This window comes from Anser anser, assembly GCF_964211835.1.
Source record: "Anser anser genome assembly, chromosome: 2".
NCBI classification, from domain to species: domain Eukaryota; kingdom Metazoa; phylum Chordata; class Aves; order Anseriformes; family Anatidae; genus Anser; species Anser anser.
In genome coordinates, this window is record NC_139721.1 from 34,641,939 (window position 1) to 34,654,219 (window position 12,281).

The following is a 12,281-nucleotide window of genomic DNA, read 5'->3' on the forward strand; positions in this document are numbered from 1 at the left end:
ACTGTAACTTTCTAAATTGGCAGAGTAAAACAAATTAGCGTAGATGGCATTTTACCAGATGCACCAATGACTGGTTTTGCTTCATGAAATCTGGTTTTTGTGCCCCTGGAGCATTTCAGGCAGGTTCCCGGCTTGTCCCGGCACTTTGCAGAGCATCAGTTTCATATATCCCTTTGGCGGACGGACGGGAACAGTTTGCTCCTTTCTCCTTCAGAAATGCCTTTCATCTTTGCAGAGAAATGTTTTCCCGCTGTAAATGATTACATTTTAAAAGCTGCATTTAAGATCAGTAGAAAAAAAAATCTTCTTTGTTCCTTTTCTGTTGCTCGGTGAAATAGTGTTGTATATGATAATGGCAGGAGTAGTCCTTTTTGGTAACATTATCTAATTCACTGCTTTTTTCAACAGGAAACATGATTCAGAAAAGCATAAGAAAAAGCCTTTCCAGTTGCTAAGAGGTGTAGCAGCATAGAAAGTTCCTTTGTGCCATTGCTTCTGTATATTCTTTCTTGGTGGAAGGAATTTTCAGATTTAAAGTATGTTAGATGCTCTGGATTAAATTATCTCCTACAGCAATGCCAGAGAAGTCAATAAGTGTACCAGCAGCCCAGCCTTTCTGCAGAAACTATTAATTTGATTAAGGGAAATGCTTCTTTGATTTTTGTCCTGCTCCACCTAAAAACAATTCACCATTGCAAGTTGTGACAGCAGGGTTTGCCCTCGGATGCTTCAAGAGAAAGAGCCACATAGTGCCTTGCTGTACTGGAAGCTGCTCCCAACTCAGATGATGCCTTATTGATTATCCGTTCCTCAGATTTTTTTTAGCATTATAAGGAGGAGTAAGCATGGGAACGCACCCTAGAGTATGCTTAAGGTTAAGACATATGCCCTGCCTAATGAATAAATGGTATTGCTGTATTAGAAAATTGTAAAAGCCTAGATCTTCTCCAGCGGGTGTGGAAAGAAACCAGGATCTACCCCTACAGAAAGTGTGAAGCCCATCAACCCAAACTGACGTGACTGTCTCCATTACCTTTCTTATCCCCCTCACACTGTAGGGGCTTCCTTTCCATCAGCATATTGGATTTTGAGATATTCTCAAGGCAGGGACAGATTTTATGTTATTCCTTTGTACTGTGCTTTGCTGAAAGGCTTTGGCCTGTGGGGAAGCCCTTAGTGTATGTGCATTTCTTTACATAGGACACAGACAGTACATCCTTCTTTAATGTTTGAATAGCCCTTCACTGATTACTCTAGTGAGTATTTTTAAGTGAGCATATAAATTCAAATCTATTTCATATGAAAGGTTTTTATTCCGAGTCTTTAGTGAAAAGAGCTGAACTTCAAGCTTAGGAGGTGATAAAGATAAGGTTTTTTATTAAAAATAATTTACCAATAATTTAGTCAATTGCTTAATCATGAAACAAGGTTTTTCATTTTAGTCCTTTATTTAATCTAAATCTTGAGTCAATACAATGAAAGAAAGGAAAAAAATCTTTTTTCTATTGCTTTTATTGTAAAAATTCAATAATACATACTTTTTAATACAGGTGAAAAGGTCATTGCTGTTTTGAAAAAAAAATTTGGGACAGACATTTTTAGTAAATTGCCTCCTTTGATCGATGAAAATAAATACAACACACTGAGGAAACCGCATACTCTTACACTTCATGCAGCATGGGACAAGCCATGGTATCAACACCTTGGCTGAGCTGTCACTTCCTGCAAAATATTTTATAAGACAATTAAAATCCTCAGGACGTTTGCATTACAGGCTGAGGAGAAATCGTACCCTTCTGGATCAGTTCAGCAAGCAGTCAGGGCAGCTGTAGCTCCAGGGTTCACGTGGAGGTTGCTACCTTTGGATCTGCTTCCCCAGGAGAAGAGGGAGAGGAGGGAAGAGAGAAGAGGGGGGAGAGGCAAGGGGTGCACGGGGATGGGTACAGTGTGGGGACATGTGCCTGCAGCAAGCCCAGGCATGGGGCTGCCTTCTTGCCCTGCGTACATCTGCATGCCACTGCAGTGACATAAGTTTCTAGGTTTCTCTGCCAGAGACTCTGTTGTCTTGTTTGTTGTTGGTTTTTTTTGTTGTTGTTTGTTTTGTTTTTGTTTTTCCTTTTCCCTTTTTTTTGAGCTCTTCTTTTGCATTTGCATTTAGAGACACAGTTGGGAAGTATCCATAAGGCAGAAAAAAGTCCTGCATTTTCCTACTTAGGAGAATCCTCCAAAGGGTTTCTCATTTGCCAGATGAGACAAAGGAGGAGGATCTCTCCATGGAGGAGCTGGATTTTAAATCAGGTGATTTGGGAGAGCCTAGGCAAATCAGTTTCTCCCTTTGTCTCTGAAATGGTTGCACTGCTTTGGAGGGAAATTGAGAGGAAAAATCATAAATCTTCATGGAGCAATAAATAGAATATAAATGGGTATCCAATCTGCCACTGCTTTAAAGCTTGCAGTCACACTGTGCTGCTCAGGTTTGGGGTAGGAAGCAAAGACGACTGCTTAGCAAAATCTGGCAGAAACACAACAAAAATACTGTTAAAGATGACAGAAACTTATGAGTTTTCTATTCAAATGTGTCACAAATCTCAGGAGTAAGGTTTTTTTAGAAATATGTATTCATTTCAGGGAAGGAGGATAGTCTGCACTTTTCAGTATTGCCATCAAAAAATGTCTTTGGTTTGTGCATGTGTTGAATAGAAACACTTTCATTTATTTGGTTGAATAAAATAGTTGAAGATTGGTTCTTTTAGTAAATATATGCTGAAAAATAATACTGTTTCTATTTCAGAAATGAATTACCTTAATATGTTTAGGTCATTGAATAATTTTATAAATATTAGATTTACTAAATTAATAATCTAATTTTTCATGCTTTTACCAAATTAACACAAAGTCAAGCTTTCACCACCACATTTCATTTCAAAATTTCATTAAAACAGTCATAAATGAATTTATTATCAAGTATCATATATTATTAAATATCTTCAAAATGATTCATGCCTTTTAGTAGAAAAAAGCTTCATATTTACTTGGAAGATACTGAAATAGTAAACAAAATCCTTGTTTTACTACCAGTCTAGTCATATGTTCCTCCAATAAGCAATAAGAAAAGCTTTCTCATAGTTTCATTAGCATCCAGTTACACTGCTTGTTTATTAGTGGTTAGCATTTGTCGTCCATTCTCGCGCAGTAGTAAATGAGATATTAGCATTTTTTCATGCGCCCAGAATAGAAGACACGTGTTGTGCATGACATTTGTGGTAAGTGTTGGCAGAGAGGGCTTTCTGAAGGCAATATGTAGTAAATATATATCCAAAGAAACTCTTGTCTGCTCATTTAGTAAGAAAAAATGGGCCTCTGCCTCATGGCTGTGTTGCCACTGTTGACAATAGTTGTAGATATGTGGGGCATGGTAATACAGGAATAATGTGCAAGGTTTTGTATGACCATTCTGTTCCTTCAAGCATTTTTCTTTTGTACAGTCATTTGTTTTCTTAGATAAGGTGAAAATTATTGTATATACCTAGTAAACACTCATGCATATATATAGACACATATGTGTACGAGGCTGCATATACACACACAGGCACATGCATATAGCTATATATAGATCTGTATCACGTTTGTTTCCCCTCCTCTTAGCTAGAAGTCTTAGAAGTCTGTGCTGTAGGGTCAAACTGATAGAGATCTGAATCAGCCACATTCGACCCATGCACGGAGCGCCCATGCAGATTCCAGTCCCCGTGCAGCCGCTGCGTTCCTAGCGTGTTTCATTTCTTGGGAGTGTACTGCCGGTCCTTTGACCTATATGCAGGAGAACTGAAAATAATTATAATCCTGAGATTTACACAACCTCTTTGTTTTCACGGGACTCTCCAGGCTCTCATTCCACACCTCACTCTTATAACTGAATGGTATAAATGGAGGTATACTCCTTTCACAGACAGACATAAATAAAGCAGAGGACACTAAAGTGAATTTCGAACTTGCAAAGATATAGCCAAAATAATGACCACTTAAAGTTTTGGTTTAAAATCTGACCATAAACAGCTGAGGGTAATCGAAAACTCAATATTGCATATGGGCATCTTAGCAAGAATCGCTGTGATTTGATTTAGCAGAAACTAAACCTTCTGTTAAAACAATCAGGATCTTTAACTGCCCTAGAAGCCTGGTGTGTGTACACTCTGTGATGCTGAGGTTGTTACTAGGGAAGCAGTATAATGCTGGAGCTGCATGAGGTGGGAGCTGGAAGCCAAGAATTTATTACTACAATTCTCCCTATTCATTAGTTTGCTGTATGACCTTGGAGGGCTTCCATGTCATTGACTCTTGGCTTCTGCATAGACACTATTCAAAGGCAGATGTCCACCAAACCCCTCACCGCACGACAGCTTTGGTATGCAATTTACGCTCCTCTGACCCAGTGGCTGAGGCAGAACTGGTGCCAAGCCAACAGCGAGAGCTGGGAGACCAGGTACATGCTGCCTCGCAGCTCGTGAGAGGAGAGGGAAACTGCAGCCGTGCAAGAAAGGGAGGCGGCACTGCTGAGTGCCCCCAGTCTGCAAACACGGCTCAGATCAGCTGCAAACACAAACCTGTACCTGTTTGTCCTTGATGTAATGCCCCTATCAGATGTTACAAGTTCTGCCAGGAGGTTCTTGCAGCCTCTTGCAGTGATAGATAGACAGAAGCTTTTGGAGATCCTGGAGAACAGCATGATGAGGAATTTTTATTTCTCTTTGCTATTGTTCATTCACTTCCTGAGCATGATGCAATAAATGAATCCTTAGGAAAGATTTGAGTTGGAAAGCAGTGGTGCCTGACCTGACAGTGAAGAGGACAGACTGTCTGTGTGGTGTAACAGGAAAGACACTGGGAGCTGTAACTCAATGAGCTAATTGCATCTAGTTTCTGTTACTGGTGGAGCATAGAAGCAACTCAATAGAAGTCTAGATTGAAGATGCTGAAATAGTAGATGTCATGGTTAATGCTTCCTTCTTAAGGAGAGAAGTAATGTGTAAAAGTGTTTTGAAAATAATCTAAACATTTGTTCCAACATCTCACTTGTCTCTGAATTATTATCCCCCCCCCCCAAACAGCTGTGGCTCACTTATTTATCTTCAAGCTGAGACTTAGTCAGTTCTTTCTTAAGTCTTTGTGACAATCCAGAGTAAAACAAAGTAGAAGAGGAACTGTTCCAGTGGTGCCTTCTTGTCAGTCATTTTATTTTCTTCCTGAAGAAATTTCTTTATTGTAAAAGCAAACTCTGCATGAGGACATATGTTTACACATCCCTATTACATTTTATTCCAGATCATGAGTGTCATACTAAAGCAGATCGTCCTCTTCACTATCCTTTGACTAACATCCCGGAGGTTTTTTTGGGGAAAAAAAAAATTTGATTTCTTTTGGGCAGAACTAAACAAGAGGTGCTCACCAAATGCTCTCCAGCTGTTAGTGGGCATTTTTTCCATGGTAGAAAACTAGAGTTATTCTGAAATAAAAACCTTGAAACATGGACACTGGGTGCTCAGCCCCACATCCATCACTCTGCAGTCCCTCCTATTATGCAATTCTACTTGCTAATACTTGTCCTTAATTTGGTGCATGCTTTCCAGATTCCTTAGAGTGCTCCTTTGCTGGTCATACACCATTCTTTAGCAAAGCCTTGCTGATTAATATTAATTAATCCAGCATTATCTCCTCCGTCTTTCACAAAAGAAACCGATGATTACTCCTTAGCAGTTGCCACTTGATTTCAGAGAGACTTGCCAATACTCACTTAATTAGGTTTAAGAATCTCTGCTTTATTCCATAAATTGAACCCAATTCATCATCACATTGATATCTGGATTGAAGCATTATCCTCCTAAAAATAATTCGTGTTTATATAGTGACAGATGTTTACCTGAGCTCTAAAGACAAATTTATCATAAGCTCTGTGCTAAGGTGTTTGATTGATGGGGCAGGTTTAGAGCAAATGTGCAGGGTTCACATTAAACATGCACCTGGAAAGAGAGGGTTTCACATCGTGCTTTTATGTTGTTTTCAAAGTTGTTCTCTATTCAAAATTTGAGGATGAAGACCTGAATTAAAGGGGGAGGTCAGCAGAGAAGCGATGATCAGAAGAGATGGAGTTTTGCTGCTGATTTAAATAGAATTTGGAATTTCCTCAGGAACTGCTGAGGGAGGATGAAGAAAACTTTTCTGAGAAACTGTCAATAAAGTGCCTGGGGATCTCAGAAGCTATTGTGATAGTAAATTGCTTGTGGTTTGCCTCCTAAAGATGCTGGACACAAGCTGACCCAATGAAATGGTGAATATGGCCATGTGCAACCTTAAGAATATTGTTGCATTGAAACTATTTTCCCATGGGATTGATAGAAATTTTCCTGAAGAAAGCTGATGGTTATCTTTTTTTTTTTGTTATTATTTATTTATGCAAAAGTTCTTGCTGACAGTATAATCCTTGTTTTACAGTTTAAAGATAATAAGTATTCTTAATCAGATTTTTAACCTTCATGGATGAGGTAATGTGTGCTTTTTTCTGGTATTTGTTTTTGGTTTCTTCAGGTTCTTTGCGAACATAGTTGTGCTCCAGACTGAGATCTTATTACAGTTAATAGGAAAAAAATATGTATTTATTTTTAAATTGTCCCATATGGAAAATATGTTTTAAGATCAGTGCTAACAAAGAATGATGTTGTACAAACCACCGGGATAAAATTCCCTTCAAAGTGATGTGAGCAACATATGAACTATTCTGAATCATCTTCTGCTATGTTCATAACTCACCTGCCAGGGATAGTTTCCCAAAGAATAAATATGTTTTGATAGTAAATATTACTATCACTTCCTTTCTTTCTTTTTTTTTTTTTTGATGAAGTCCTGTTCCCTTCCTCGAATTACCCACCTGCTTCATGTATAGAATAGTTTTCCTATTTTTTTTCCTAGAAACAGCATTTTCTTCTGCAATATATGGTAATTTGATTTTCTTAAAAAGAAATGAGAAATCCCTCCCTTCCTTAAGATCTCATGACATTGTTATTCGTGTTGGCAAATAGATGTGCTATTATTGATAATTTATGCTGGGGGATCAGAGAAACCAGAGATAAATGTGAAAGGCTTGGGGGTTTAAGAACTCTGACTCTTGCTTTTTCCTTGCTGTGTTACCTTATTCATGCAAAAGACAATGGGTGGGTCTAAATACCAGAATGCTTTGGGTTATTTTTACATGTTGTCTGTGCTGTTCACAGCATGCTATGCCATTTTGGAGGATCTCGAGCCACTCTGACCTTATGGCCCTTCACCATGCCTTGGAACTGGAGTACTTGTAGCAGCTCAGCAGCACTTTGAAACCCCAGAGCCTCCTTCTGCCCATGGACGGTATGCCTGTGTCTTGTGTCAGCATTGGACTACAGAACTTTGTGATTTCAACATGTTGACGTACAGCTGCAATTGGTCTTAACCCTTGCCCTTTCAGTAAATGGAGGAGCATGTCTCTTTCTTCAGAACAGCTGTTGACTCTGGTACTGCAAGTCCAACGAAAATAAGCCATGCGAATGTTTTAACAACTCATCTTTACCGTATTTGCTACCAAAAAGAAATGGAAAAGGGAAAAAAAAAAAAAAGAAAAAAAAAAAAAAGGAAATAAAAGGTTCGTACCTGTGAAGAAAAAAAGGACTTGCAAGTGCTTTGTTGTTTTTAGACTCTTCAATGTGACACACACCGTTTCTTCAACACAGCGAACTTGATTGCACAATGAAGACTGAGATTTTTCAAAATACCAGTGGAGTAATTTTCTTGTAAAGAAGGTTTACTTTTTGGTTTCTCATACCCAGGGTACTCTGTACATCTTTACTTATTTATGAACAGACTATATTTTGACATCATATAACTGAGGATATGTATAATAGGAATAAAGGCTATTATAAGCCTTTGCCTTATGGTACAGCAACTACTTTTGATTTTAGCACATTACAGAGTAGTTTAAAATATGTCTAATTTAAACAAATAGGTACATCACTGAGACAATCATGTACAGGAAGAATTTTTTGTGTAAATTTGTAATAATGAATGATTCTTTTACATATTGTTAAGGTAAATGCTATTGAAAGATAGTAATGCCTTGTTGGTAAAGAATGAGGCCACATGTGCACAAACTGTTGTGCAGTGCCTTATCAATGCGTTGGTTATAAATATGTAGATAATGGATTTTTTTAGATAAATTTGTCAAGACCAAAAGCATGGATGTCAAGTGTCAATAGGAATTGGGTTTTGTTCTTTTCAGCTACTTCTCTACCTTTTTCCTCACTCACCTACTCTGATTATGAAAAGATCAATTTCGTTTACCCCACTAAGGAAATATACATAATACACAACCAAAGAGGAATGCATTGCTGTCTTCTGTTTCCTCTTTTAATGTCAACATATTAACCCTTTTTTAGAGTATTGAAAAATGAATTAACAGATTCATTCCATAAAGAAATATAGAGAGAACACAAATATATTTTAAGACATGACTTAAACTGGCATCTAGGTACCAAATAGTTTTTGTCTTGTCCAAAAATAAAGGAAATTATCATCATCGTTATTTTTAGAAATTAGAAATGGGAATATTTTGGAGAAATTGAACAAGGATACTCATATACATTTAAGTTTTTTAATCCTCTTCCACCAGGAGTCAGATTTTCCTAAGATATAACATCCATTGCCGGCAATGGAAATACTGAAATACTTATTGCCAAGGAGTTAAAATTTGCTTTTCTCTATATCCACTTATAGGACAAACCTAGACTGTGTCTGTCTGTGACTTGTGACTTTTCTAATCTTGAAGGCCATGAGCTACTTGGTCAGATAAACTGTCAGTCTGACTTTTTGGCTTGAATTGTACCAATTCCCTTTGCCTGATTTGAATCTCTTCATTTAAAAAAAAAAAAAAAAAAAAAAAAAGCATCAGCTTTGTTGGTTCATTCTCCAGCTTTTCTTCTTGTTTTCTTTTGCTAAAAACACCAGCCTTGAAACAGCTACCTGCAAAGCTACAAAGCATCAATGTAGCTGCAAAGTAACACCCTTCTCTATTGGAGGAATCATATTGCTGCTAGAATTCAATGTTTGTGGATTGCTTTATTACCAACAAAGAGTTTTTTATCCTACCAAGACTTGCACATGTGCTTTACTTTACCCAGTATGAGTACTGGAATTCACACAGTACTCACATACATACATAAAGCACATTGTGGGTAGTTTTTAGAATTGAGACTATAATTAGCCTTTTTTTTTTCTTCAAGCAAATTAGACAGTGATGGGGAGTTGGTTGTATTTTTATTTTTTTTTTGGTCTCTTTTCAATTTTTAGTCACCTGCGGACTGAAAAATAAAAGTTTATCTGGGCCTTATTGTACAAAAAGTGTGTTGTGTCCACAATTGTGTACAGAATTTTTCTTCATTAATTTTGTTTTAAATTAATAAAATTGATTTGTGAACATATTAAACAATCCTCTTGTATGCAAGTCTATGATATTTTTGCCCTCTAGGTTTGGAATGGGGAGACATCTCTCTTTTCTGTCCCAAGGCAAAAGTCGTTCACCTGGTTATGCCCTGCTGAGGTGTTAAATAGGATAACAATATTTGTTCCTAGCTTACAAAAGGCTCAGTTAGATGGGTTGTTTTGCTTATCAGGGGGAGCTAGAGAAGATCAGTGCAGAAATGGCTCTACAAATAGGAGTTGGTGCACAGCGTTCCAGAAACCTGTGTCTAAGTGACTTATAAAAAGTGCCTAAATGTCAGGTACTGTGGTGCCTCTGCTGGTTACCCCAGTGCAAACATGCCCTGAATGGATTAACTCCATCGTTCAGACATCTCACTCTGGGCTACGGCAAGTCTCCAAACCTCTGAGGATCTACAGGCCCAAGCATCTCTGGGAGTTAAAGATTTGCATTTGTCTTTTACAAGCATGGAGCAGGGTCACCCTTTAAATCAGGGAAGAAGTGGCAATGCCACCTTTTTAAAGCAGACCCATGTTGGTTTACCATAGACCAATGAAGTGTTGACTCAAGAGTGGGTTTGATTCTCTCTCTTAGTGATGGCGAGGGGTATGCCCATACTCACATCTAGCCTTCCACAAGTTCATGTGAATTAATGGCTTTTAGACTAATCTGCCCAAGAAAAACGGTATTCCTCCTGGTACTGCCATGCCACCTGCACAGAGATTAGTCAAGCTGAAGACTGCAGAAAAGTAAGTGAGCCAGAAGGTGAGTATGGCTGCGTTGAATGGAAAAGCAGGATCAGCCGGATCAGATACTGTGCTATCAACCATGTATGATTTTTTGCAATGGCTGGTGTAGAGCCCTCTCTGCTCCTCCAACCACAAGCCTTGAAAAGAAGCTTTCTGGACTAGTGAGATCCGAGTTTTGTTGCTGTATTATGGCATGGCTTCAAAGGAGAGAGGGACAGTGCTACAAGGTGGGAAGTGTGAGGCTTAGTTAAAAGTGAGTTTGTGTCTTCTCAGGGTAAAAGGGAATTAAGTCTGCAAAACCTCCTTTTTGAACTAATTGCCTGATTAAAACAGCAGTGACCAAAAGGAGTGCATTGCAGCCATTCCCAGCATGTTGTAGAATTAACTGATGTCTGACACGTTATCTGGGACACTTGATCCTACTGGTGTCTGAGGTGCTGGAATTGCCTGGCAAGTGAGGGCATTAGAAGATTTATGAGAAGAAATGTCTACTTTCCAGCTCCCTTCTGGCTCTGTGAATAAGCTGGGAACCGAGACTGGATATATCTAAAGAGATCAGACAGCTAAATACAGGGAACTCCAACTCTGAAAACTGTAGTATCTGATAATTTGGGGTAAGGAACAGGATGACAGCTGCATTGCAGTGTCTAAGTCCCACGTTAGGTAACTTGAATTCTTTCTGTATCTGGCCTTTAGCATCTCCCTTGGTCCCATAGAAGAGGAAAATAGCCTGGGAAAGAAAAAAAAAAAAAAAAAAGGTTATGGGCAACAAACTAGGCTGTGGTGTTATCAGTCTCCATGTTCCAAACACCTTTACTTTCTTGTATCTTCCACACTTTTTCCTTCCCTACAACAAATGTTTACTCGTGTTCTGCTGCAGTGTAGCTTGTTCTTTTGCTTATTGCAATATCTACAGTTCCACTGTGTGTCAAGGATTCAGTTAGTTCCACTATGCCACCAGGTGCCAGAATTTTATATGTAGGAAGCTGCTTACCCTTAGAAGGCTCAAGAAGGAGTTTTCTCTGTTACACAGAAGTTGAATTAATTCTTCTAAACAGTAGGATTTGGCACATTCTGGAACAAGAATACTGGCCGTAATTTCACGAGTTTTTGCAACTCACTTTTGCAGACCCTCTGGTATTTACCATCTCATGTGATTACCGGGTTAGAGGCATTTTGGAGACTGAAATCTCCTTGCCAGTTAGCCATGCTTTAGGAAGCCACCTCTAAAACAATCTCCTCTCTACAATGGACCAAATGCACTGCTCAGGCATGCTTCTACACTGATTGTGAAAATGCACTGCCTGTTCTGTTGAGGTTGTGTTGCGTTTGGTGCTTAGGCTGGTGGATGATCGCAATGTTTTAAAGACATCATCTTTCATCATTACTTCTGATCTCAGATTAATCTTAAACCAAGAACATGAAATTCCAAGTGTTGCTTAGCTCCAAACATTTGCTTCCAAAACTGTCAGGCCTGTAGCTGAACACTACTTGACAATACTGATGGAGCCTGCGTAGCCTAAATATTCTACATTGTGAATCAGCTCCTTTGATACATGAATAAACATACTCATATTAAAAAATGTTGCCTCGAGTCTCTCATTTATTTTAAACTTTTCCATATTAAAATGATTACATGTACAGGACGCGATGTTTTTGAAGCAAAAGAAGCCAGATGCAATATATTATTCTGCTGTAATCCATTAAAACATTAAGTTTACAGTGGCAAGTCACAATTACAGCTTTACAAACCTTTGCTTACAAAACTTTGATGATGAAATTGAGCTTTTCGTTTATATTTCTATCCTTTTCCTTTAAAACTGACAGCCCAACAAATGAAAGCAAAACCAAAGCCAAGACCAATTGAGTAACTGCTTCTATATATTTGGCACCACCATGGAAGTTGGATGCTTAAATTCTGTCTACAACTTTTCAATGCAGCATCAATGGTTCTTGGAATTAGTCTACTCAAAAAGGCAGCTAAATGCCCTCTGAAGTTGGTGGCTTTCTTTTCTGAGCCAGTCAGCAGTCCGAAAATT

General features: G+C 38.4%; 1 protein-coding gene across 14 annotated transcripts in view; it reads left to right on the forward strand.

Moving 5' to 3' along the window:
• The window catches only part of EYA1 (EYA transcriptional coactivator and phosphatase 1), a 177,995-nt gene extending 166,218 nt beyond the window's left edge, over nucleotides 1–11,777 (forward strand). For all 14 annotated transcript variants that reach the window (XM_083826580.1, XM_083826583.1, XM_083826582.1 and 11 more), the window contains one exon: nucleotides 7,263–11,777. In XM_083826580.1, the coding sequence (XP_083682706.1) occupies nucleotides 7,263–7,343 (81 nt within the window). In that variant the 3' untranslated portion in view covers nucleotides 7,344–11,777. The remainder of the gene's footprint in view (nucleotides 1–7,262) is intronic.
• Nucleotides 11,778–12,281: the final 504 nt, after the last annotated feature.